The sequence below is a fragment of the Euwallacea similis genome, chromosome 28 (genome assembly GCF_039881205.1).
Source record: "Euwallacea similis isolate ESF13 chromosome 28, ESF131.1, whole genome shotgun sequence".
NCBI lineage: Eukaryota > Metazoa > Arthropoda > Insecta > Coleoptera > Curculionidae > Euwallacea > Euwallacea similis.
Window position 1 is genome coordinate 180,492 of NC_089636.1, and position 27,077 is coordinate 207,568.

The window sequence follows — 27,077 nt, forward strand, 5'->3', positions numbered from 1 at the left end:
AAAATAAGCAAATCTTTCTCTGAAGGTCGAAAGTATAGTAAGTACGCCACTGGAGCCCAGCTGATTGGACATTTTATTTTTTTATTTTAAGAATTAAAGTATAAAACTGTATGAAATGCATAAATTTATTAAACGACTAAACGAATTCTTTTGTCGATTTAAAAACTTTAATTAATAAAATACATATTTACATACATGTTTGAGCGCCAATGTCTTATATTTGAAAAGAAATTTTTATATGGCAGAAGTGAATTACTGATTGCTGCTACCTATCACCACATCTTTTGTCTAGAACACGGCTTGGTGACTCATTCGTAAATTCATAAAAGGCCTAATATTCTTCAGATGAGTCACTAAGCTCGCGCTGTTGTATCAGCTTGTATGATATTCATCGAAACCTCAAAACTGAAAGTACGCTTTTTCACTTTGTCAGCTGCTATGGTTACAAATCATAAATATAAAAGTTTTATTTTTGTATAAATAGAATCCATAAAATTAAATAATCTTGTAGAAAGTATTCGATTTCCGTTTTCTAATTCAGTACCCTTATCAGACCCATGTAAATACGCGGTTGGTCGGTGTACAGGGGTTATTCAGATTCACTGCTTACTATCAGCATCTTGAAAACTGTAAGAAATACGAAGTCGATTAAATTGGGACAAATTTGCGAAAATCTATGTTGGAATCTCTATTTTCCCAAAAGGCAAAAATACCAAACGACAATGTTACTCTTTGCATATAAACCTATAAAATCTAATCACTTCGAAGTCGAAGCGATACCGTTAGTAACATAGTGTGAGTAATACAGTCAAGCGAGTCCGAAAGCTACTGCTTTATGTTAATATCCCATATATTCCAACACGGTAAAACTGTTTTGCAATATACAGGTTGTAACATATCATTATAGAGATATTTTAAGGGCGCGAGAGTACTCTATAAAATAATAAAAAAATGTTAATAAACTCATGGTCAAAAATCACCATTTTCAATATACAGGGTGGCAAACTTTCACATTTTGCGTTTTTCTCACGTATGCCTTGAGTTAAATTTTTGCACTTCGTACACCTATTTTCTTTAAGACCCTCTACAACAAACTGTCAAAATCGTGGATAGACATATACATACAGGATATTATGTTTTTGGGTTATGGACTATTTTATGCTTTGTGCCACTTTTGAAATACCCTGTATAAATTCTGATACCAAACTTAAATCCCTTCTTGAATTATTTTCGGCTTTTTGACCTTTTACAATATTTTCATATCTTTCACCATTTACAATCTCTATGCAGTAAAATCTTTTTCGTGGACACTCTGTACATATACATTATTCTCGACAATTAGGACCCCTGAAAGACAACGGAGGAAGTGACCGAACGCCATGGAATATCACGGAATAAAAACTATCCCAAACACTGAAAGGTTAAAAAAAAATTAAAATTCTGTATTTTATGGCGAGTTAAATATTTAAGACGAAGGACTATTATCATCGTCTCTCCTCCTGACCGCTTGATACGTGCCGTTAAATCATGTAATAGATTCTTCAGCTGTGAAAGTTTTTCAGGGACAAAAAATAAAACTAAATTACTTTCCACTTCAATATTACTTTTGCTTGATTATACTCTCCGTATATGCGATAACGTTTAACATCTTAAAATATAAAATAATCAAATTAACATATATAGCGCGTCTTAAAGACGAATTGCACAACAAGAGGTCACAAACCATGACAAGAATAAATTGTTAATTCTTTTTTTTTTTCACATAAAAACCTACAGGTACCGCCATTAAAATTGACTGCCTAACTACTGAGAGCTTTTGTCGTTTCTACAGCAATTAGTACAGTCGAAACAACACTGCTAGCTTTTAGAGTTCCATTTCCAATTGCCTGTCGGCGTCAGTTGCTCGCGCATAGAAACTAACTCGTCTAGAAGACGTTTTTTTTCTTCTAGCAACTTACTTATCTGAAAATTATAGAATCGTCGGAATTAGTGTAAAAAGGAGCAAAACGACGAAACTCTTACATCATCCTGTGCGCTTTTTAAATGATTTCTTAGCACGTTGCTCTCTTCAGTACTTTCCTCTTTGGATTTTCGCAAAGATCTGTTTTCTTCAGAAATGCGTTCAAATGCGAGCAATTTTCTTCTTAATTCGTCGTTATCAGATAATAAGTTTGCCAGTTTAATAGAGCTGGGTGATTCGTCAGGAACTGAAACGTTACAAAAGTTTTATGGGAACTTTCAAATAAATATTTTTAAGTTTTAATGGAAAACTTTGAGAGTAAGAAGTGAAAACTTGATACAAAAGTATTCGCTGTATTGAAAGTTGTAATACAGCCAATCGAAATACATGCTGAAACATTTTCCAGATAATTATGCATATATTGGCTATAACAAGTGGTTCTACACAACCCATAGTCATCAAATCAGTTTTCAACATGATATATAGGCAAACGACTCAACGGACAAATCCTATACAGTGTGCCTATTTTTGGAGGTAGTATGGTGGGAAATATTAAGGCCCATTTTTGACTGGGCCTTTGCATTGAAAAGATGAACTGTTAAAACTTCGATTCTTGGGTTGGCTGAAAAAATTCCAGGTTTAATTTTACACCCTGTATATAGTAGATACAAGATCACGAGTTTTTTAGGGCCCACCTTACACATACAGTCACTTAAAGTGCCAACGAAAACATTCTTACTATGAGTTTTTGAAAATGACGTAGCTTCCGGTTTCTGATTTGTTATGCTGAAAATTCCACCTTCGTTTCGAGTGACATAAACCTGGACTACATTTAAGTCTATTGGAATTGGCCCAGGGGAAGTAATATTTACAGGTGGTCGATCTTCGATGAGATGAATTTTAATGTTTTCTGCGGAAATCTGAAACGCAAAACTCCTTAACACCATTTCAAACCTTACGTGATTACTCACAATTAACGGCAACGGAATTGGAATTATTTCGTCTTCAACAAAATCCATTAAGCCGACCACAGTGCTCATGTTCAAATTTAAAGACAAATCTTTCACTTCCATTATTACGTGGTCCTTAAATGCTCGCTTCAGGTTGTCTCTATCTGTTAAGTCAATCTGTAATAGAGAGGACGAGGCAGATAATGCTAATGTGTGATCGAGCCTGAGACGAACTTTCGGTGTGGAAGTGCTGTTCGTGGAATTTTCGCTCCAACCTCTCGAGCGCATACTAAATTTACCCTAAAATGCACAATGTAAATTTGGATATGAAACGCATTATATAAGTTATGGCGGTTGGTTCTCGGGGAGTGGTTTGTAAAATAAGAATGTTTCAAAATTGTACTGTTAAACGTTTTTAATCCTACTATAATAGTAATCCCTTTATATCACATTAAAGTAAAATATTAATAAATATTAGATCAATATTGCTATTAATCTAACAAGTACGGTTAATGATACTTGCCGCACACGGTCAGTAATCGAGTGTGGCAAAGATACTTTCGCGTATATTAGGTATATAATTTCTCCTACCTATGTATGTTAACTTTATTGTCTAGTGTACGTTCAAATATATATTAGCGTGTAGTAAAACCTTTACAGGTGTATGTACATTAAAAAAATTGACCGCACGTATATCAAAATGTTAAATGCCTACAAAATGTTTTAAAACTAAAACATGATATATTGATTTGCGTACCGTAAAACTTTTTACCGAATAGGTGCTTCAAAGTGCTACTTTCAGCTCGTAAATACATATATATATATATATATATATATATATATATATATATAATATACGGTAAAGCCACTTTACTATAATATATGCATGCCCTCTCACGTACCTGAAATTCGTCCCATGGAATACTTGAACACTCTTCAGTTAAAATATTGCCAACCTGAACTTTAATCGAGGACGAATAACCTTTGGACTGTTGCAAAAACTCAACGTTCGTCAGTTTAAATGTCGACAAACAGACCTAAGAAAATGTCATTTTAGTCAAGCACAAGAGCACAAAAAAAAAAAATCACCAAATCTTTTCTTCGGCAACTACTGGTCAAGCTATGGTCACTTGTAGATGTTACTGTGCTGGCTTCCTCAAGTACTTCGGACGCCTCTTCTACACGTTCAAACTCTTGCATCCCATTCACGTGAAACATATAGTCCATTCCTATTAATACGTAATTTATTAGAACGGTTTTAGAAATAAATGGATTAGGACCTACCCCTAACATCCTCCTCAAAGTTAATCATAACGATTTGTTCGGAATCGCTTGATGCATCGCTTCTAACAGAAATGGTGTCTGATATATCGTCAGGGCTTTGCTTTAACGCACTATCAATTGAAGACATTAAAGTACTAAAACCCTTTTTCACGGAAGAAAGTCCTGGAACTATTAAATTTTTAAGCTTAATTGATACATGTTATGCCAACTTATTAAAAATCTCGGCTCGCCAAGAAATTCAGACGTCTCTCCCCTATTGAAATTAAGAATAGTCTTAATAAATTTTAATTTCGGTGTTATTAATTACGTTGCCCAGCAATTAAAAGAGATTGAGCATAAAAAAATTCAATTTTGGGACAACAATTATAATAACCAGAAACTCACACAGCCAAAAAATGAATAGTGCAGAATGACACTTGACATTTGCTTAATTTACACCTTTCCACCCTACTCATTTGTCAAATTCGGCAAATGGCACCGTCTGTAATTAAAAATGTAAATACAGGGGAAACGAACTTTTTCCTACGGCGAGGCGAGATATTTTAGTTAATTTAAGTTGGAACGCCAATCACAGGTATCACCAATTGAAGTGGAAACAGAGATTTTGCGAGTGGAAGAAGGACCGCATAAGGTTTAATATGCCTAAGACAAAGACCAACGAAGTAGGTTGTGAGGCTAGCGGCTAACGTAGGCGGAGTCAGTCCAGTGTTACCAGATCTCTTCCCGTTTCAGAATTTTTACTGATGTAAGTTCTACTGACGGATTAATCATTTTTTAAATCTATTTACATTGCTAATTTTTGCTCTGATCTGATATTTAAAAAAAAAATTCATCACTGCGATGGCAGCGAAATCAATGCTAATGTAAACATCGAAGTGGAGACGTCGACCGGACTAATTCTGCCAACGTCAATTGCTACCCTCGCAATCCACTCCGTTGATCTTTGTGGGAGGCACATTAAACCTTATGTAGTCCTCGTTCAACTTACACAATCTTTATATTTCTTTTGGGACTGATAATACCTGTATATCACATTTGATAGATATTGTAAAACTTACCAACGTTAATATTGTTAGGAATATGGGTCTTAGACTGCATTCTAGGTAATAAGGAAGGAGAATACGATGAGTTAGATAGATTTTTAGTATTTGCAACATATGTATCGCTCTGCTCTGGGAGCGACTGCGACAAGACAGTAGTATTTTCCGAATACGTTACATAGCGACCGCTGTTTTCAATTTGATGAATTGAGCGTGTACTATTTCGTAAAATACCTGAAATCAACAACTTATGGTAATTTATTAACGAAGAGACATTATACTGAGATACAAAACACGCTGTAAATATATTTACTAAGCAACAATTGAAATGTTACAAACGAAATTTAAATTTCAAGTTCAATTTTCCCAGAATGATCCACCTGATTATTTAATGCTAAACAAATTCAAAAACGTTCCATTTATTGCACAAGGAATTTTTTACACTGCCGGTAATTGGTTTTTTTGATGATTAGTGTGCTAATTTAAGGAAAAAAATTCGGAATTATTCATTTACAGAGCGGTATACAAAAAAATTAACAGCTCGGGATTATTTCACCCCATTTTTGATATCATACTAGTTCTACAAGGCGTTTCGTAACAATATGTCTCTATTTTGTGGAAGAAAGAAGAGAAAACAAAAGAAAGACATCTATTCCGAGTATTAATACTAAAAAACGGCAGCTCGTTTAATCGTGTGATTAAATTTGTCTATTTTCAATAGGTTTAAAGAAATTTACCCGTTTAATTTAGGGTAAGTGTTTATACATTATACCGAATGGCTATGGCACCTTGATATGATTTTAAAAAAATCAGTTAAGCCGTTTTGGAGAAAAAGTCTGGTTTTAAAGTAGAAAATTTCGCATGTTACGTTTCAATTGTTAATTCCTTAAAATCTGGATATGAACTTACCCACAGTAATATCATCGATACTAGAAAAGTCGGGCACAAACGACTCTCCATCGCCACCAGAAGATTCTTTTCCAGGACTTTGTGGTGGCATTACAAAAGTAACTTCTACTTGAGGAATAATAGCTCCAACAACTAGAGAAGAATCACTATCTGTCTGAAATGAGTTGGGGTAATAACGCTACATGGCAAATATTTCCGCAAGACATTAATTATAATTAAATAAATACGTTCTATTTATTTGAAATGGAATGTTTGTTTTTTTCAATAAATGTTTTATATTTAATAAAGACGATGGTAAACTTCTTGATCATCTGAAGAGGTCTTACAATATTTAACTGTTTTGAACATCAGCCAGACGACGGATAGTAACTTAAACTTTAAACAAAATCGCTGATGAAAATAAACTGAAAAAAAAAACAGTGGTGGCCGAGTTGCCTAACGTCCTCTTCCATTTGTGCTTCAATGTTCCATTCTAACTGCGGACCCGCCACTAGCTTTTCCACGTATATGTTTATCCACACTTTTTCATGCATTTATAATTATTACTGAAGTTGATATTACCATTAGAAAGTGCATAAATCGTACTTACCTTCATTATTCTGTCGGAATCAATATTGAGAAATGTAACCAATTCGGACACTTGATCGGCTAATCTCATTAAAAATAAATATTGATAATGGTTCAACTGAACACTGACTAGATTTGATATGTAGGCTAAGGCGTGTATATCTGAAACAAAAAGTCGTTTTGTCTTTTATTTCTGAAATCTCGTGTAATACGTAATACCCGCGTTTTTGGCTTTATCACGTTGACCTTCAAGAGTGCTATTGGGATCAAAACTCGCGTGCAGCCAGATGGTAATAGGAACCGCCTCCAGAAAGGGTATAGGTTTGTTAAAATCTGACTGAGCACCAAGGAAATCTCCATATACAGGGTCCAAAAAAATGCACCATACATCCCTAGCGTCTGCCCAGAAAAGTTCCCGCTTTAACTGGCTACCCTGAAAATATCTACGCGTGTCAATCGTCGGGAAGAATATAATTTCCACAGAAACTAAGAAACAAGGACGTATCCATTGGTTAATTTCGAGGATTCGAAAATTACTTTTCATATAAAATTGCTCAGTACTTTGGTTGGCATTTACTTATCCTTTGCAGCACATCTTGTCATGGATCCCCATATAATATAAACTGGTGGATAAAAAGAGTGAGGCAAACATGTTTTTAGATGATTTTTGAAGTGAGATATGATATAGACAAAAAAAGAATCTTTGAAAAAAATGGAAATCTTTTAATTCATACAGTACTTTATGTAAGCACTGTATATCTAGTTTTGGTTAGAATAAAACACTTTGAAAATTAAATTGTAAGTGCTTAGAAGGAGGTTATAGTGTTATCAGCGATATTAGACTTAATTATTTATACTAAATAAGTCTAACAACCCTATTTCCTCCCAAATATAACAATCAAAATGATTGCCAATTGTATACAGGGGATTCTCCGGGGGTATACAGGGAATTCTCCGGGCATACCCTGCTGCAAAAAATAAAAAAATGGAGTTTGGCCTTAGTAGATAACAAACCGGGTTCTCCAAAGACGACATATCCAACTGTTTGGGAACTTGTCGCACATCATCAGCTGCGGAAATGTGGTTGAGAAACTTTTGGGTGACTAAATAGAAATCGTCTGTTTGACTTGGAAAATCGCTTCCAAAAAATAGGGAACCCATATAGAACGAATCTATACATTTTGCTAAATGTTAAAAAAAATGCATCAGTTTCTAAACAATCGGTGGCCCCAGGAGTAACGCACCTAAATCTGCTCTTGAAGAATGCTCCAAACTCCTAACATTGGTAATTGTAGCTCTAGTAACTTGGATGCTAAGACATTTTGGCCTATCCCTTTGATTGTGGTATTCATCGGTACTTTCAAAATTCAACTAAAACTAGAACACTTAATTACAGCAACTGCTTGATTCGAACAAGACGTACCCTAGGCAATATGGCCTCAATTTTTATATCAATATATGTAAAATTATTATATGGATCCTTATTATTGGGGTCCATAAATGATCTAAATAGATTTAAAAGGAAGCAGTTCAACCATAGACAGGTGTCTCGATCAAAAATGACTAGAATTGGATTCAGTTGGACGTAAAACTTTGGAGGTGGTACTGTAATGAGATAATGATGGCAAGAAAATAATAAAGTGTTAATTCGTACCTACCTGGAAAGGGAACATCACTAGGATAATAATAGTAAATATACTCTGCGTGGATTATACTAGCGTCTTTCGGTAAAGTCATCCTTCCTCTGTCCCCTAAAAGATAAATTATTAACATAAAGGTTCTTGGCTAAATACACCAGAAAATGATTCAACACTAATGTGCAACAGTTAAAGAAACCTACAAGTACTACAGACTCTTAGGGCGAGTAATTTAATCATAAATTAATGGCCTGACTATTATGACCATTGTTATATCTCTATATTTTCAATCGCTTTGCTCCACTTAGTGTTCAGAATCTTCCAAATGTATCCCTAAAATCCGATGACCTCTGTCAGATTGGTTTTTATTTCGTTTTTAATAAGATATATTACTATTACAACCACCAAATATGTTTCAATTGACAGAAACATTGTCCATATTTCACTTCTTGGTTAAAAAGTACGACCTCTTAACAATAATAACAAGAAATCTTTCATTAAATCGTGTCCGTTGCTTTACCATTAAAATGATAAGCAGTTAATAAATAAACCTCCAAAAGTAGCTATAGATAAAGCACTTTGCATGCACTTACTAAAATTATGTTCCGCCTTTAATTTAACAAATCGCTCAAATATTTCTCTTTCATTAGTCTTGATTTAATTTTAAGCTGGGTTTATATAGCACATAATGCATAACTTAATGAATACTAATTGTATACAATTTAAAATGATAAGGCTTCGTATGATAGCATATGTATATTCCAGTTTCCGTATAAACGGTAATAATAGTCATCATAAAACTGATTTTGGTATGCGTTAACTCATTTAATTTGTACCAACTCAGTTTAACTTTGACGTCATGACAACATTGTTAGTTAACAATGATTACAATAGTTAGGTCGTAAGATTGGTTCATTTAAACATGGCCCACATATGGCATCGACAGTCAAAAGAAAACAAGTATTTCTGACATAGAAAAAGATCGGGTTTAAGAGACCCAAAAATTGGCCACGACTGTACACGGTAATTCCTTACATTATGACAAGACTTTAGTTATTCAAAGGAAAAACTTTAAATAGCAAAGTTTAAAATTTTATTTTTTTAAATATGCTGGCAGGAAAATATAAGCGATATAACGAAAATTATACAAATGTTGTTAATTATTTTTTTAGCCAATTCATAATAACTTTAATATCCTATAGACATCATATAGACTATGGACGCAGTGCCTACCATTCACTCTCACTATCTGCAGCCTATCGGGCAAATCATTAAATTTGAACTCTTACTACAAAGGCCACAAAACTTTAGCGTGAACATAAAATGAAAACATGCCCATTTTTCGATAGAGTGAATGTAATCACTTTCAGCAGGTGCGTCAGTTCGCCTACTTCATTAATGTTCTTTCTCTAATTAAATTTGAATAATAAAATTTTCAATTCTGTTTGACTTTGATTGATCTTTCACAACTATTAAAGTTGTCGTAGAAAAAGTCAGGAAAAATACGGATAAGGAAAAACATGTTATAAAATGAAAATTGCTTGCAAATTTCCAGTTTGTAATTTTTTTCTTTTATATCAAATTCTGTCTTATGTTTTCTAACCTTTTTACAACTTTTATATTTAACATTTTGTTTTAAAATGGTAGAAAAAATAAAATGTAATCATTTTAATGAAACGTTCGGTGCATACTTCCAAGTCAAATGTCATAAATCTCTTCCTTAAAAGTCGTGTAAATAGACAATATTGAAGAAAACACCATAATTTAATATATCGGCGATAAATTTTAAATTCTCAAGATACCTACATGATGAGGATGTGTGAGCCTGTTCATTTCTAACAAAGCGCAATCCTTAAATTTGAGGAAGAACACAAAGGGCATTGTTCTAAACGAAATCTAAATGAACACTTTCTAATAATATTCTAAGTTGCTACTTTCTAGTGCTGTAAGAAGCTCCCTCTAACAGAAATCCAACAACGCAAACAAAAGATTCTAATGGTACCTGTGGCCTTATTATCTCTCCTCTTATGGCTTGCTAATAAACAAAAAATGGACATTTCAAGAAATACTTTTTAACTTTGATTTTTAATTTAAAAACTAATATCAAGTGAAATCCGCTCATCGTTGCCAAAAAAAAAAAAAATTCCTAACCAAACTGTGGATATTAAAGTGTAGTTTTGGTAAAAATATGAATCTAAATTGACAAAAATATATATATCCTTAAAAGATACTGATAACTTACCACAAAGGAATTCCTTCAAAATCTGCTTTTTCCCAGAAGTGGTTACCCTGTAAACAGTAAAATCATCCACCCGTAATACAATCGACGTTGTCATTAATTTATTCAACTTCAGCTGCAATTTCTTCTTCAATTCACTTGAATTTGGACTATTTGGCTTTTGACTGTCAGAGTTAAGAGAGTCACCCTAAAACTGAATTAGCAAAATCTCTTTTTACGCATCAATCATTAGGTCCTTACTTTAGGCATTCTACTTAAGGGAGTATGCTGCACTTTATTATAATTTACGAGATCCATAAACCTATTTTTAAACGATGTTAAAGCCTGTTCTTGCCAAATAGTGTGCGGCGTAGATGAGGAATTGTAAGTTGGCCAGTGCTTTCTATCTCCTAAAAGAGGAATATACTAACACTAAAGTACTTCATCTAAAGAATTTCATGCAAAAATTGCAAAATAAATACTCCATAAAAAAAAACTCCCAAATATAGGGCATAGTCATATAATGACAATTTTCATTCTGAGCACAGTACGATTTAATAATTTTGATTGAAAATATCGATTGTTCAAATTGATTTGAACCTCAAAAACTCAAATTTGATTCTCTAGAAGATCAATTCAAAAATTTTAGGTGCCTATTACAAATTTTTTTTACTGTTTTCGCGTGAAAATTCCCAATATTCTATTGAATTGATCAGTAGATGACAAAGGATGTGTTATGATTGTACGGCCATTAAGAAACATTGCAACTTTACTATTGAACTTTCTTATTTTTCTTTATTCTCATAATAATAAAACTGTCCATTATAATAAAGTGTTTTCTTGATTGGAATGTATGAATTTACCTTTAGCCAAATGGTAGGGATAGAAGTCCACTTGAAACCGTTTAATGGAGATTTGAAGGGCGCCTCCGTCTTGAAGATTTGGATATGAGGATCTTCCATCTGTGAAATAAGAATAAAAATACTGGTTTTTGCAACTAAGTAGAGTTTGATTTATAAGATGACTCACTCTCAACATAGCACTTCATAGAGTAAGTCATCATTAAAAAAACCTTGCAGTAAGGGGTGAATCGTACATATAGAGCATTGGTTAAGCTATTTACTATTATCAACAAATGTGACAAGTTTTTTTAATAGTCACCCTTTAGATTACATATGATATCATTAAAAACATATCCAAAGCTGTTAATTAAAAATACATAGGGTGGCTCTTTTAAACAGTACCATTATTGTGCTATCTTGATAATCATAAAAGATCCAAGATTAGTTAAATGAAACGCAAATTGATGACCACTTAACGATGTGTTACCTAATTCTTATCGGTTTCATAACTTATCAATATTAACTTGCCAATGATGAATTTCTTTTTTACTGTTTTAAATGCTCCCTCTCAGAATGTTGTGTGGATTCTGTTTTCCCCACATTTTATTTTATTAAGAACTAACCCCAGATTCCCACATTAATTCTAAAGTATCTATTACGGTTATTGATATATTCATTAAATGCATAAAATTTGAACCACTATGTACAACTCCTTCGCATCTAATTAAACCAGTATCTATGAAGATTGATTCGCATATTATTCTCCACATCGAAATTATATTTAAATGCAGCCGAAAAATCAAAGCAAACTCAAAGACTGTAAAAAAATCTTACCTCCTGGATCATCACATAAATGCAAGACAATTTGATTGGACATAAAATGATAGGATGTCTCTATGACATCATACTGAGCGAACATACGACTTGAAGCTTTGGCAGATTTAGGTGCAAAGCTTTGTAGCGCTTCCTGGGCTAGCTGAGCTTGATATTCAGGCAATTCCTAACGATGAGAAAAAACAAAGTTTAACTATGGTAATTGAGAAATTTTAACTATTTAATTTACCTCTAGTTTCCTAGCTGCTTTTAATTTCCGAGTTAACTGAGTTGCTCTTTCTATTAAACCTGATAAAGAATTTAGAAAATGCAGAGCAGCCTTCAGTTGCGAATCAGTTAACACCCACAGTAAATCGTCTAAGATAATCACTAACCGAGAACCGAGTATAAAACAGTCTAAAAATAATTATCAAACAGTCTCAATTATTGTTTTGCTAATATGAAATCATCTCATTATTACCAGAAAGTCTTTTTTTTATAGTAATGCGACATCTCGCTTGATTAGTCAGCAACCTCAGCGGAGTTAACGTACTATCTTTGGTCGACTTGGCCTCGACTCTTAGGGTCTGCCACTGAAGCTCTTTAAATATCAATAATTGGCCTTTTTCTGGGTTTTTTAAGCGAGTTAGGGGTAAATCCATGCGGACAAATTTCGGACTCACAGATTCAACGACTATTCGCTGGATCTGTCCAAAAACATGATAAAAATACCCACCATAAAAGCTGTTTTAACTATTGTACCTGAAGAGTAGCCACAAATGCAGGGCTGTTGAATGAGATGTTTACAGTGTTTACTGTAACTGTAATTCCATCAATCACTTTATGGATAAAGCTGTATTTTCCAGGTGGACCATAAGCGGATGAAATATCATTAGACATATTCCTCAATTCCTCACATGTTTCGACATTTATGTCTACTTCATCAAGACTCTGTAAAAAAAAGATTATGCTGATTAATTTTCAAGAAACAGCCGACAACTCACTATTATCCTATTAGACGCAAGGTCAGTCTTGTAATAATATTTTTTGGTTTTAATATATAGTCAGCCATAGAAGTATTTGAACGCCATTTAAATTGCTAGTATAACAAGCATTTGGGAACTGTAATTGAAAATTAACATATGCAACATGTAAGAAGGCCCAAATTATCTTCTTTATTATAATTTAATCATTAAATGTAAAATCAGAATTCATGTACATATAAGAGTCATTTCTGGCAAGTCACAAAAACACTCTTACACTACAACATATCAATATTTATTATGTTGTAATTAATAAAAAAAACTTTGTAGGGCCCCTTTTTGCTAAAATAACTTCTTTAAGTCATCTCGGCATTAAATAAACCGAATTTGTAGTAGTTTGAGATAATATTTGTTGCTATTATTCCTATAAAACGATTTAAAAAGATTCCCGATTTGCAATTTTCTTTTCAATGTTAGGAAAGCGGATTTTTCTACCCAATTTATCTCACAGATGTTCTATTGGATTCAGGTTTGGCGACTAGGGTGGGTGATCAAGAAGTTTTAGCACATTATGTTATGAACAATCCACTTTTTAACATTATAGGCGCTATGTTTAGGTTCGTTGTTTTATTGTAAAATCCAATTTAGCAATTCAAATTTTTCGACACATAATGGTGTATTAGCACGCAAAATGTCGATACATACATAGATATTAAGTCATATTATCATCGATAAATGTTAAAGTTCCTACCCGAGCCGCGGACAGTCATCCCCAAACCGTAACATCACCACTTTATGTTCAACTGTAGGACAAAGAATTTTTGGATTCAATGCGGTGTTCAATACGTTAAACCTTTATATTGATCCGGCGCTATTGCCGCCTGATCAATATAAGTTAAACTTACTCGCAGGAGTAAACAAAATATTTTTCCAAAAATGTTCGTCCTTGTTCAAATACTTCTTCATTTCTTCTAATTAATATTTGAAATAAACAGTTTCTTTCAGAAGACCTTCCCATGGTATCTGGGAGATCGCAAAACGCTTCTTACATTTTCTAATTTCTTTTTAATTTCTTCTCTATTGCTTCCGACATTAGCATTGCCAAAATAGCGGCACTCTGTATCGCATTTCCTTTCATTTTCCAAATAAGTGTGCGTTTTTCTTGGAGAGTTAACGTTTTTCCGCCATTTTCTTGATTTTTTGGAGACAGTTCCGGTTTTTTTGTAACTTAATAACGTAGTGCACACTAGTATGATTTTTGTTGATAACTTTACTAATTTAAGTAAGAGTAAGACTTTTTTCTCTCTCTAATTTTACTATTAAATTTCAAATTTCTTAAAAATACTCTTGCCTTTGACAACTTATTTTTGTTACTAGTGAAAAATATTATTGAAACATGTTGTCCATGCATCTAAAAACGCTTGTAAACAACAATATGTATATATAGAAAATATCTTTGTGTTAATTTTAATTAGAAAGATATCAGACCAGCAGTCAGTTGGACCAATATTTTTGTGACTTATCAGAAATTATATTTTATTCTTATACATGAATGTTGATATTATATTTAATGGTTAAAAATCTCTAAAAGAGATAATTTGAACCATCTCACATGTCACATACATCAATTTTCAATTATAATTCCTAAATCCTTGATATACTAACAGTTTAAATGATTCAGAAACACTCTTGTGACTGACTGTATACACAATACAGTTGTTTGCTAAAATAATTCTTACCAGACATATTGGCACATTTTTCAGCTTTGTCCATGTTATCCTGAATGTCACTTTATTGCACCAGGCCTTGGTCAACCTCAACCAACAGGGTAATTCCAATAAGTCAGTTATCACATCTTCATTCAATTCCAAATTGGTTAATTCACCTTCACCCTTGAAGGTACTGAGATTTATTTTATCTGCTGAGAGGTTTTTTGTGAACCTGTGAATAAAAAGTTTCTAATAATAGATACATACCTGGGTACCTAATAACTCAGGTCTTGGAAGGTAAATAATAAACTATTTATGAGCACTATAACAGAAGGTGTATATGAGAGTGTACATCTACTTTTGAGATAATTTAATTTATTTTAAAATTTATAGATATGTCTTTGTGACTTAACATTTTGTAGCCATGCAACTGGGAGTTGCAACTTATTAGTGCTAATGCAAAATGATATAAATTTAACTGCCACTAAAGCCTTTTCATTTAAAATATGACAATCCAGATACAAACTATTCATTGGAGAGGGCAGAATACATATTGCAGACAGTTTTGCCATTTAGTATTATTTGAATGATTATTTCTGGTAGGCTATTTTAAAGTTTCAATAAATTCCTACAAAGTAGCAGCTATAATAAGTGATTACTAAAAAAAACTTTGCAGTAGGTGCTGAATTGTAAACATTGAGTGTTTTTTAATGGTCACTGTTTACAGCCCATGGGCTATAGTAGGTACTTAATGACACCACCCAGTAATGCTCATGGTACAGGAGTATATTATTTTTGGGCACCACCAGTGGTGTTCATGGCAGGAAACATGTTAAGTTAAAAAAGTACTGCAAAATGCTGTTTGTAATTTAGTACACATTTTTAATGGGGAAACAAGTTTTAAAACAACTGTTTTTGCAATGTCCTTCCCAAGAATATCAAGAATTTTGTGATAAAGATAATTGTAGACAGCGTAAACGACAAAATTACAATCAATAGCCAATAGACAAAAGGTATCTTACCTAGATAAATGTTTCAGTAACTGATTTTTAATAATGGAAACCATACTAAGGCTTTGAAAACGTTTATATATTACTTATTATTTTTCTAATTGTTGTGTGTAAACATCAGATCTGCTTCAAAACAAAACAATTTAAAATTATTTCAAACATTAAAATATCTTTTTCTTTAAACTAAATTTTTGGAAAAAAATATTTTCAACCTCAGCTGACAGTGACATATTGACATCACCATTGTAATGTGGGAATGACTATGACACATTCCAACTTTGGAAAACATAATCAGATGTTTTTAACACTGACGGGAAGAACAGGTTATACTTTTGTGCAATCCAAAACTCCAATCTTGGGGTTTCGGGGTTTTGCCGTTTTGTCATGGTCCATATTAATGTTTGAATTTAGTATAGTGATGTAACGAACTGGCAGCCTTAGATTTTGAAGAAGGGCACGTCAACATTGTCAATAATGTAAACAAACCACGGATTCTGTTTTATTTTATTTTTTAATAACCTTCTTTCATCATTTATTGAATTTAACTTGAACTTGCCTTAGAAAATTCAGTTACTTAAAAATTGCTATATGTTATTTTAAGCCGACACACAAACTAGAACTAACGAGTTGCAGTGTTTTCATCTTATCTTTTGGTTAATCATCTTGGTAATTTTTCCTTTATCAAAATATTCGGAATTTATTTCATTTCTTAAAAAATAAAAGCTTAATTGGCATTCTATTACAGTTTCTTTAAAAAATTTTCCACACTTTTTTCATATAGCGTTGCTAAATTCTTGTAGTCACTTGTCTTCATGTCTAATCATGCATTTTACACAGTATTAAAATTACCGGCACTTTCACAAATAATTTTGTATGAATTATACCTTGAACTCCCTTTAACCATAAAATTTATGTTCAATTCATTTTCGCCTTACAAAAAAACGTGTTACTTATTTTTCAAATTTAAATATTCTCAATTTTGAATTAAAATTTCTCACCTTTTAATCAACGTTCAGAAAATAACGGATGACAATATCAGTTTTATTAAGTTATTGGGTAAAATTACTAAATAACTCTGTTCATGTGGTAGACGAAGTGCATTCTGAAGACATTTCTGCGGATTTATAAATAAACTGATTACATCAGCTCAGGGACAAGCAAATTTTTGTTATAAATATAAATATTCCATACGTTTGAAATCGACTGTTGATCCTTACTGTTATTATATCAAGGATAAATTTTAAAAATAAAGAAAAAAAAGAAGAATAAATAGTTTTTTTCTTCTGGTTTCTATGGAAAATGGAGGAGAGATACAGATTTGGTGAATTCATTAGAGGTTAATTAGACACTTTTGAGCGTGTGTCAAAATCGATTCAGAAGTCAACGAAGACAATGACTGAGCGTCTCAGAAAGTAAATAATAGCTTAGACATGCTTCTTATTGAAATATAAAGTATATATAATAAGAACATTTACCAGTGCATAGCAACAACAAGGCCAATAGATCCATGTCTTGGTAACTGGTAAATACACACGTTTTATATGTACGAGGCGGATTGTTTATGTTTTTTTATTATTTAGACTTAACGCACCAGGAAGGTGGAAATGTAAGCTTTTCTGAATTAAAACTAATTGAGAACAATTATTACTTTTCCCTTAGGTATTGGACAAACATCGTTGCCAACGCTTCGATGACATATCTGTCATCGTCTCCAGAATCTAGGAAAAAAGAGTAGAAAAACGAAAATAAACGATTAACTAAAATACATGGGATGTGTACGAATATTTAAAATGTGTGAAGCACTATAAAATTCTTTTTCTCAATCGCTAAAGAATGACAGTTTTTGAACATGTCGCTGTCTGCTTCTTGTTGGTGCGCGCATTTAACAAGATATATACATATGTTGCATATTTAAAGTTGCACATAGTTTTCTAACGTTTATAAAAATTAATTTCCTTTCTTTAAATGAAACGTCAGTAGGTAAACTAAATAGTTAATAGCCCTCTTCTGGAAATAAATATTACCGACATTCCATATTTAGGTCCTGATTCTAATAACATGCGGGAGTGGGACTGAAAATTTTGTCCAGTGAAATTGGCGAACGAAATATTTTGCCTAATCAACATCGCCAACGATTTTATTCTGAATCACGTCTTTAGTTAGCGTTCCTATAGATTCAGCTCCTCACAATTAACCACCACTCTAATTGCTCGACTTTTTTGCGCTGTTATTGGTGCTCCTGACCGGAAGTGTTGACGTCGCGGTGCCTCTGTCGATGTCAATCGCACGGTGTCAAACCAAACCGAAAACCAATTTCCTTTCATTTTTCGTGTTCTTTGCTGCAAAATATGGCTTCAGGTTAGTAGGCTACTTTTATGTTAGTAACTGTAAAACTGTTCCCCATTGCACGTACTCTTAAAAAACATTCCAATCTCCTTTTGCAGCCACTTTACCTTAATATCCAATGCGGCCCCTTTTTCGTATTAAGTGCCGGATTTTTTAGTCGAATTTAACCTCGCTTCACCCTTAGAAACGCTCAATTCCCAACCTCGTGCTAACACATAATTCCATTTTCAGGAAAGAAAAGCAAGAAAACCAAAGGGAAAACCCTTGCATTGACTGACTTTTTGCAAGAATCTTCGGGAACTTTGCCCTCACAGCCTATTCGGAAGTCCACTACAAGCTGGGCAGATGAAGTCGATGAGTATGGTAAGAATATTGCCATTTTCCAGTGCTTTATTGCACGATTTTTCATATTTATTGTTAGGTTGCTTTCAATCTTAAATAGATATATCCATGATATATTTATTCTTTATATAACAAAAATGAGCAATATAATGTCATATTTGAAATGAATAATTGATCTCATTTCTTTTGAAACTGGAAATGGAAATTAGGCAGTTATATGTACAATTTGTAGAACCTATTACTGTTTTTTTTATCTACAATTTCAAAATCCTAACATTAAATTGGAGTAATTGCCAAGTAATCCCTGTTTAACAAAAATTAAATTTAATAAGTGGTTTTAAATATGTATTTTAAAATGTTTTATTCAGTTAAACTTGGCATAGATAAAGTAATTGCTGATATCAGATAGGTAACTTTCATGGATTCTTAACTCATTAAGGTAACCAGGGCAGTTTATTGTCAGTGGGGTTATTAATTCTTGAAGAAGTTATTTATCAAAATATTTTTTATACTATCTCTTATTAAAACTAATAAGAGCAAAGCAAATTTGTTTGCAAATTTTTATTTTGTAACCTTTACTTAATATTCATTTGTGTCTAATTTTCTAGCTTTTTGCTATGAACAACTTTATTACTTCTGAAAGGAATAAAAGTCAAACATAAATTAAAATTTTGGTGTTGATATTTAGTTAGAGAAAAGGCACTGATGTGGTAGGCCCAATTATGCATCTGCAGATTGTGATTTTATAGTCACTCTGTTCAAAAATGAGTGATTTTGGCTTCGTGAGGCACATTTCAAAATGAAATCTCATTTCTAATGCTTACTTCTGCATAAACACTAAAAATTCCAAACTTAAAGTAGTTAATTGTCACCCAGTATAGCTGAAATAAATAAATTTTGCTTCAACAAACCATTCTTATCTCAAAAATGGAAAAAAGACCTATTTATCGCAATCACCAAATCTATTAGTAACTCATCCAAAACAGTCAGCTATTAACCAATTAGGCAACCACTTATGATTGCTAAAAATGTTGGAAAAGTATTCAAAGCACTTATCATTCAAAAAGTAGAAAACCTTCCCACTGACCTATTTAGGTTCCTCTTTTGTACTGAATATTATTTTATTAAATATAAAAAAGTATAAATAATAAATCATATTTGTCATTTGAATGAAATAAAACGATAATTATTTTTTAATATAAAATAGTCATAGAGCACTCTAAATTAGTTTGCTACATTTTTGAATTTTGAATATGGGTGATAAATGCAGATTTTACATTTTTATCAATTATTTTTTTATAAAGTTGTAAGGGTATCATTCCAATTAAAATAAATAAATAATGTCGTATATGTAAAGTAAACACCTTCAAGTAAGACTGAATAATTGTTCTCAATTTAAAAAAAGGAGGAAAATTTACAGATTTAACCTTTAACATTATTTAATAATTCAAAATTCCTAATCCAAATATGGGCAAAATTCATTGGGATATTACTTCACGCCTTGGAAGTTTTGGCAAACAATAGCTCCGGAGGTATTGGAAACAAAGTCAAAATTTGGAATTCAGTACTCATTAAAGAATCATTAGAATGCAGGAAATATACCATTATTTTTAACAATTAATTAACAAAAGCACATTTTTATTCCTTTCTAAGCGAGATAGAGAGAGGGTATTTATTCATTGCAGTAGATATACAAATTAGGTCTTGTCAGTCTTAAATCTGCAAAATTACATATCCTATTTGTAGTTGATCTTTGTTGGCGACTCCCAATGGATTTCCATTAAAGTGTTTACAATATTTATTTATGTCAATGAATATCTCATTTTAAAAGTAGGTATTTGATGAGTTAAAATTTAAGAAATGCAGTTTTCTTCATGATGAGATTGTGATTAATTCGCATTCGTCAAAGTGGAACTTACGGTTCGCGGCAATCTCGCACCTGGGGCTTACATACAGTGTACTCATTACACATCACGCAACGGGAAGGTCTGAGAAAGGCTATTATCCTCTAGCAGGGTACTTGCATAATCGCAAGGCGAGGGAACCAGAAAGATGCCAGTCCGGATGCGTAAGCCTGGGATTGTCTTAATTTCTAATGACATAGGTGCTGCATCCGGGTAGGTTGGAAACTCTCGTTGCCGGCAATTTTAGTTCAATCTGCGGGTTGACGATTTTCGAACCGTCAAAACTCAATTCAGACTAATCTGCCGCGGACCTTTGCCCACATTGACACCAAATGCGGCGATCAATCTGATTTTTATATCCGGATTTAAATCTATGGCACCTCAAAAGGTTTTAGTGATAATTTGGTGTTATTTTTTCGTATGTAAGATTCGCTGGATCCTAAGACTGTCAATGTGGTGCTCCCCACGGCACCCAAAGCTTCTAGGGATTATGAAGATATCGAGAACAAAGTCCCTAAAGAACCCCCGTTTATGGCTTATTTATCTAACTTACCGTACGACGTAGATGAAGAGGAGATCGCAGATTTTTTTAGGAATATGAAGGTAATATTTGGTACTTGAAAGTTGGGAAGTGTTTATATTACTTTGAGTTTTACTATGTTAGATATCAAATATGCGGATACCAAAGGACGATAGACCCGGCGAAGTCCCTAAACTCAAGGGTTTTGGTTACATTGAGTTTGAAGACCGCGAAAGCTTAATGAGCGCGCTAATTCTACCTGACACCGTAAGTTTTTTTATACCTACTGCTTTGCCAAGCTCATTGCGCCGATTACGAGGGACAATTCAGTAATAAACGTCGTTTTAAGTAATTTGTGTTACATCCTTTAAACTGACTCATTTCTATTTGAACTCAGGGAATGTTCTAACTTCATAAATTTTGCTATTAAACCACAAATGATTTTAGCATATTTAACTTGGTTCACACATTTGGAATCATTGCATTTACTGTATTCGAGCCGATTTTTTAGATCTAAAAGCTTTTCCCAGCGCATACTCATCATTTTGTGTGAGGGAAGTTTTCCTCGTAACGGCCGCCGCAATAACCGTTAGCTGCACGTAGCAAAACAATGTTCTCTTCTAGAACCTAAAAAACCGTAGGATACGAATAGAAGTAGCGTCAAATTCTGATAACGATAGACGTAGAGGCCGAATGGGTGATCAAATCAGTAGGACTGATACCGGCGGCGATTGGCGGTCAACTAATCGGCCGGAACTGGTGGAAGAGCGTCGCGGCGGCGGATTCAACAGAGATAGAGACGCCGGCGGAAGTGGTGGTGGCGCCTTTACCAGAGAAGGCATGAGAGAGCCAACCAGAGATAGAGAGTACGGAGGATTCAGTAGAGACAGAGAAGGAGGGTTTAATAGGGACCGGGATTTTGGCAGAGACAGAGAGGGGTTTAATAGAAATAGAGATCAAGATCGGCCGGGTGCTTGGAGGGACGGCGATCGCTCTAGTAGTTATAATAAAGATAGAGGTAAAAAACTATCTCCAAAGTCTAAACTTTTTATGCAATGTTATTTAATTTAAAGGGTATGCACGGGGTAACTATAGGGATTCCGACAGAAACAGTAGCAGGTTTGAAAGGGAGGACAGGGATGATCGAAGGGGCGGGTATAGGCGCTACGATGATAACGAAAGGAATGACGGCAGTTTTGGCAGAAGAGGGGACTTCTCCAGAAGAGAGGAGGGTGACTCTGAAGCTACTGCTAGTGGTACGTATTTAATAATATTCTTGACGGTGTAATATGAAATTCGTTTTACAGCAGAGCCGCGGCAACGTCCTAAATTGAATCTGGCTCCTCGTACCAAGCCGTTAGAGCAGATCGTCAAGCCGGAACCTGCTGTGCCTTCAGCCTCAATATTCGGCAATGCAAAACCCGTGGACACTGCCGAACGCGAGAGGCAAATCGAAGAGAAACTGCTCAAAGAGCAGGAAGAGCGGTTGAGGGAATCGAGTAAAGACAGGGAGAAGGAACGAGCAGGTAGCCGGGACCACAGCGTAGATAGGGGAAATGTGAGTAGCCTAACATCTGTTGAAAATTGTTTTTTTTTACTCCTTAATAATGTAACTATAGAATAGTCAAAATATATGGAACAACTCTATGCATTTCCAACTTAACTTATAACGCGTATTTCCCTTTACGTATTATTTAACCCCTCGATTTTTGTGATGACCCCTAAACTTTCCAACAATTTCTGACACCTCTTCAGAAAAACACTTTGGTGATTAGTCAATCTGATAAAGCACTTTGACAATAATACGCGTTTGTACTTGCCAATGTTATATTAACGAAAGCGTCTCGTATCAGATCGACAGAGGTCGACCAGCAGTCAGAAGAGACGAGAGAGAACGGGGAACCAATAGCCGAGATAAGGGAGAGACGAACAACAGAGATCGAGGGCCACCTTCAAGAGAGAGAAGGAACGGTGAGTAACTTTTTCAAGAGTAAACGATGACGAACAAAGCTGTTTTGAATAGTTTTATTATACTTTGGTCTTATTTGAACAGTAATAAGGCTAAAACGTTGTCATTGGCACTTTCAATTGTCTATTAAAAGGTATAAATTGGATGTGATGCGACGTTTCGATTTTACTCTTCCATCATCAGCTTCTTGTTCGAAGCACCATTACAAAAAGTGTCAATAGCCCAAGTTGTTTTCATATTTTTTGTTGAATATGTTTTGAATTTTTTGACATATTTCAGAAAACATGACGAATTCCAAGTTGAATTCTTAATAAGCATTAAAAGCAATAACTTTTTCCTAATTTAACGAGCCTCGTAACTATCACTCTTTCTAAAATGCTAATGGCGGGCATCACAATTTTCACCACTAAATTATTGCTTAGTTTAGTAATAGGTTATTCAACATATACATAATTCCATAGCTTCCGATGAAGATTCCCGCAGGTCAGGGGCCATCAGGAATGATCACAAGTCGCCCGAGAACAGGAAAAAAGTTGACAAGCAAGAAAAGTCCAAACGTGAAGAGAAAAGGTAAGGGACGTGCTACCATTAGATACGGTTCAAAAATGTAGCGGTCGTCTTGAAGTAAATGTCATGACGTATTCAGAAATTGGTAGTTTTACAGAGCGAATTTTCTTCCAACATTTTGTCATGTTGATTACTTTATATGTGTGTAGATTCCTTGCAAGCACTGTTTTAGAGTTCTAAATATCAGTTACATTTGCACTCGCTTAAAAGTGTATATTTTGAACGGGAATAATCTGTAGTTTCCGAATACGCCAATTTTCAATCTAAGCTCAGTTGAATTATTATGTGTATCGTCTTTCAAGGTTTTAACAGATATTTTATGTGTATAGAGAGCGTCCAGAAAAAGAGATGCCGAAATTCCAGGAACCAGAAGTTCCAAACTTTCAGGCAAGCAATAAGTTCGCGTTACTAGATGACGACGACGATTAACGTATGATTTTCATATACGCCAGAGTTCGGCGCGAGTTAATCTAATAATTTAAGTAAAACCAATTAATTACTCCTTTTACATATTTATTATTTTAAATATAGTGTAGCTATATTACTTGTTTAAATACGAAACACTTTGTACGTGTATAGTTTTTGTTAATATTTTAAGATTTGTATTGTGTCGATAAATTACAAGACAATTTTTTTCGGTAATACACTGGTTGTTTATTACTCTATTTGGTGGATGTTTTGCTTGTCGCCGTTTGCAGCGTCAATGTCTTCATAGAATCTTTGGTCGCTTATCCTTAAGGAGGCTCTTTTGTAACAGTAGTAGTAAATCGTGGCGACTAAAATATTTCAAACATTAGAGTGACTGGTAAGTAGTAAATAATCTAAACATACATTTTTTTTAACATTTAAATCGCTATGACGTCACAAACTTATTTTATTGGATTTTAGTGTTTTTATCTAAATTATATTTGAATAAAGATTTTAAAATGACAAATAAAAATATGCGCAGTATAATGAGAAAAAAAGCAAGTTTTATTTAAGACAGCTAGTAGTAGAGCAGAAAACTTGAAGTTAAACGTTAATTTGCCGTTCTGTATTATTTCGATATCTTCAAAAACAGAAATCATAAACAGTTCAAATTAAGTCAATAAAAGAACAACACAATAGTAGTAGATTACAATTTTAAAAGGATAATAAAGGAAATCTTACCAAGACGTTGCAAAATGAATAAAATGAAAAATGCCGTGCTCCAATTATACTTGGAGTGGTTCCAGCGGGTGACCAGCGACCAAATATGCAATATACTTGTCAGAATGAAGTAGAACATGCAAATAACCAGTGTAGTTCTAAACCGTTCGTACAGAAGATATACCAACCCAGTCTGCAAAGAAAATAAAACGAAAATTAAGTATGTTTACCCTTTTAGAGCCACCAAAACGATATACAGGCACCTGTTCGAAACGGTCTTTTTCACTTTTTAAATTTCAGGATAAAGTGCTTTATACTACACTCCTATATAGACAAGTGTAGTATAAAACATATTGTAAGGGCGAGACACATTGTGTTTCATTAAATTGGTATAACTATAACAATCCAATGAAAGTCCAATTTTTCTATTCATCTAAGTATTATGCTTTAAAGATATCCATAGTAAATTAGCCAATAATCGCCCCTTACCCTTAGTACACCAATAAGTGTTAATTCATAATTTTAGTACTTAAGAACATTGTAAAAGATCTTTTGACCAAATTGTCACGTTGATGTGCATTTCATTAATCGAGTATTTCCATTTTTCTAAACTTGATTGAGGTGCATTGCTTAACAGTGAAATAAATTACTTCATAAGTTGTTTCTGAATTTGCTCTTCCAAGATCTATTTCAAATGCATATAATCACATCCACATTTATTAACAAGTCAAAAATTAAGGACCCATAAAATTCTCATACTTACTTGAAATACATATGTTGAAAAGAATGTCAACAGAAGCACAGATAAAGCTATGATGAGACAGGCATCTTGAACTCTGGAATCAAAACATAATGTATTATACAGGGTGTCTGAAAATAACGTCAAAATATTTTAGGAAATGATTCTAGAGATTAAAATAATAAAACAAATTCTTATAAACACACTCCAAAAATTGCTTTTCAAAGGGGCTAGAACCCCTTATACTAGGCAGATGGAAATTAGGGAAAGAGGTCAGATGTTTAGTAAATGATTGAAAATTTGCATCATCTTATGTTTATAGTTTTAATCTCCCTAGGAAATTAGGCAAATGTGCCTTTAGTTACAATACTTCGAAAGAAAAACTGCCTAGGTGAGGAACACTACTATACTCATTTATAGAAATGTTTCAGAAACACCCCATATAAAAAAGTAATAGCAACTTTGATATATTAAATGAGACACCCAGTATATCATTTCATTTTTAAGTTTGCTATTTTTTTTCACAATTTTTTTTTGAAGGACATCTAAATAAAATCATGCAGAGGCTTGAAAACTCATACCTCCTCTGCAGCTCAATTAAGACAGCACCTAAACCAAATAATTACCACTTTCTATTGAAGTTTTTTAAGTATTATGAAATTATGCCTGATTTCTTAACGTTGATATAAAAGTCCACGATCTGAATCACACAACACATAGAATATTACTACCAAAGCAATAAGTTTAGCCCTAAGGGACACATTACCAACACAACATACAATTGCCTTCTTACATGAAGAGGATTAGCATAACAGCATTACTTTGCCTTGCTAAACATGAAATAATGTTAATTATCCAGTCAGTTATCAGCAATAAAGTTTGCATTGCCAGAATTCCTGCATATCGGCTGGTTGTAATCTTCATGCCTCACCACAAACTGCAACAGCACAAACGGGGCAGGCAGGCCTTTAATATATTTGACAAATATATTATTTTATTCCATTAATCTCGACGATTTCAATCAAGATTCTCATTGTAATGTAAGTTGAGTTAAGGGTATTGTTAGTTTCTCAAATTTCTCTAAATTTCCGTCAACTTCTTCAAAAAAATTTTCAGTGTTGGTTCTAGAATTGTTTTGATTTGTTTAAAAGGGTTCTGACACTAGAGATGAGCGATATTTTTATACCAGTGACTTAGATGGTCGCCAGTATAACCAGCGACCTAATTCTTTATCAAACTGCGCAGCAAACTGGGTCCCGGTTAGCGGGAATGTTTTATTTATATTAATTGTTAAATGTTGCTCATTTGAAGAATATTCATTAAAGATTAGGCATTTTAATTTAAGTGATATTTTACTCCTTAATAAACCAACGACTCTATATAAGTACATACAACACAATAATTAAATGCTTAAACCGTTTCTTTTTTCCATTACTAACGACGCATGGCTGGGAAGACGATTTTTATCTCTTTTACTTACTACATCTCAGTACATCTTGTTTTTTTTCTATATTGTATAATTTATAAACAATGCCTAACTAACTTCAGTCGCTGGTGAAGGTCGCGAGTCATCGTATGGCTTAGCCTTTAAATTATCAGAATAACAGCAACATAAAATTCACTGCTGAACTCATCTCCAT

The 27,077-nt window shown here is 33.5% G+C and overlaps 3 protein-coding genes across 5 annotated transcripts; 1 reads left to right on the forward strand and 2 right to left on the reverse strand.

The window, feature by feature from the left end:
* Positions 1–1,586: 1,586 nt before the first annotated feature.
* Positions 1,587–16,150, reverse strand: LOC136417517 (bridge-like lipid transfer protein family member 3B). 3 transcript variants are annotated; one of them, XM_066403232.1, is made up of 25 exons: positions 15,935–16,149; positions 14,943–15,144; positions 12,983–13,171; positions 12,702–12,927; positions 12,471–12,637; positions 12,242–12,407; positions 11,429–11,527; positions 10,827–10,975; positions 10,590–10,773; positions 10,350–10,382; positions 8,369–8,461; positions 8,134–8,315; positions 7,955–8,081; positions 7,725–7,894; positions 6,930–7,143; positions 6,733–6,872; positions 6,144–6,297; positions 5,253–5,468; positions 4,195–4,362; positions 4,000–4,139; positions 3,813–3,947; positions 2,932–3,210; positions 2,700–2,880; positions 2,023–2,207; positions 1,587–1,962 (listed from the first exon to the last, which is right to left on the reverse strand). In XM_066403232.1, the coding sequence occupies exons 1-25, from the start codon at positions 15,976–15,978 to the stop codon at positions 1,858–1,860; spliced, it is 3,948 nt and encodes a 1,315-aa protein (XP_066259329.1). In that variant the 5' UTR covers positions 15,979–16,149; the 3' UTR covers positions 1,587–1,857. The 3 variants fall into 3 exon arrangements, with proteins under 3 accessions (XP_066259329.1, XP_066259330.1, XP_066259331.1); XM_066403233.1 differs by lacking the exon at positions 10,350–10,382 and having other exon boundaries at positions 15,935–16,148; XM_066403234.1 differs by lacking the exons at positions 1,587–1,962; positions 2,023–2,207 and adding an exon at positions 2,544–2,582 and having other exon boundaries at positions 2,656–2,880; positions 15,935–16,150.
* A 2,015-nt stretch (positions 16,151–18,165) lies between these two features.
* LOC136417557 (eukaryotic translation initiation factor 4B-like) lies at positions 18,166–24,235 on the forward strand. Its single transcript, XM_066403312.1, has 10 exons — positions 18,166–18,280; positions 18,500–18,631; positions 20,942–21,117; positions 21,179–21,301; positions 21,659–22,052; positions 22,108–22,287; positions 22,342–22,592; positions 22,888–23,005; positions 23,465–23,573; positions 23,900–24,235. Exons 1-10 carry the CDS (start codon positions 18,271–18,273, stop codon positions 23,997–23,999), a joined length of 1,593 nt encoding a protein of 530 aa, XP_066259409.1. The 5' UTR covers positions 18,166–18,270; the 3' UTR covers positions 24,000–24,235.
* Positions 24,067–26,551, reverse strand: LOC136417560 (transmembrane protein 138). The gene is made up of 4 exons (XM_066403317.1): positions 26,231–26,551; positions 25,462–25,534; positions 24,720–24,891; positions 24,067–24,346 (listed from the first exon to the last, which is right to left on the reverse strand). The coding sequence occupies exons 1-4, from the start codon at positions 26,359–26,361 to the stop codon at positions 24,228–24,230; spliced, it is 495 nt and encodes a 164-aa protein (XP_066259414.1). The 5' UTR covers positions 26,362–26,551; the 3' UTR covers positions 24,067–24,227.
* Between the last annotated feature and the right edge of the window lie 526 nt (positions 26,552–27,077).

Excerpts from the sequence above, each read along its gene's own strand:
- LOC136417557 (XM_066403312.1), top strand. Across the intron at positions 22,288-22,341 it reads TGACTCTGAAGCTACTGCTA|CAGAGCCGCGGCAACGTCCT; the intron begins GTGGTACGTATT and ends TTCGTTTTACAG. Across the intron at positions 23,574-23,899 it reads TCCAAACGTGAAGAGAAAAG|AGAGCGTCCAGAAAAAGAGA; the intron begins GTAAGGGACGTG and ends TTATGTGTATAG.
- LOC136417560 (XM_066403317.1), bottom strand. The coding sequence starts at position 26,361 with ATGAAGATTACAACCAGCCGATATGCAGGAATTCTGGCAATGCAAACT. Across the intron at positions 25,535-26,230 it reads GTTATGCTAATCCTCTTCAT|AGTTCAAGATGCCTGTCTCA; the intron begins GTAAGAAGGCAA and ends TTTTGATTCCAG. Across the intron at positions 24,347-24,719 it reads ATTCATTTTGCAACGTCTTG|TCGCCACGATTTACTACTAC; the intron begins GTAAGATTTCCT and ends GAAATATTTTAG.
- LOC136417517 (XM_066403232.1), bottom strand. The coding sequence starts at position 15,978 with ATGGTTTCCATTATTAAAAATCAGTTACTGAAACATTTATCTAG. Across the intron at positions 10,383-10,589 it reads TTTGAAGGAATTCCTTTGTG|CAAGCCATAAGAGGAGAGAT; the intron begins GTAAGTTATCAG and ends TTTGTTTATTAG. Across the intron at positions 2,208-2,699 it reads GTCATTTTCAAAAACTCATA|TTCCTGACGAATCACCCAGC; the intron begins GTAAGAATGTTT and ends GTAACGTTTCAG.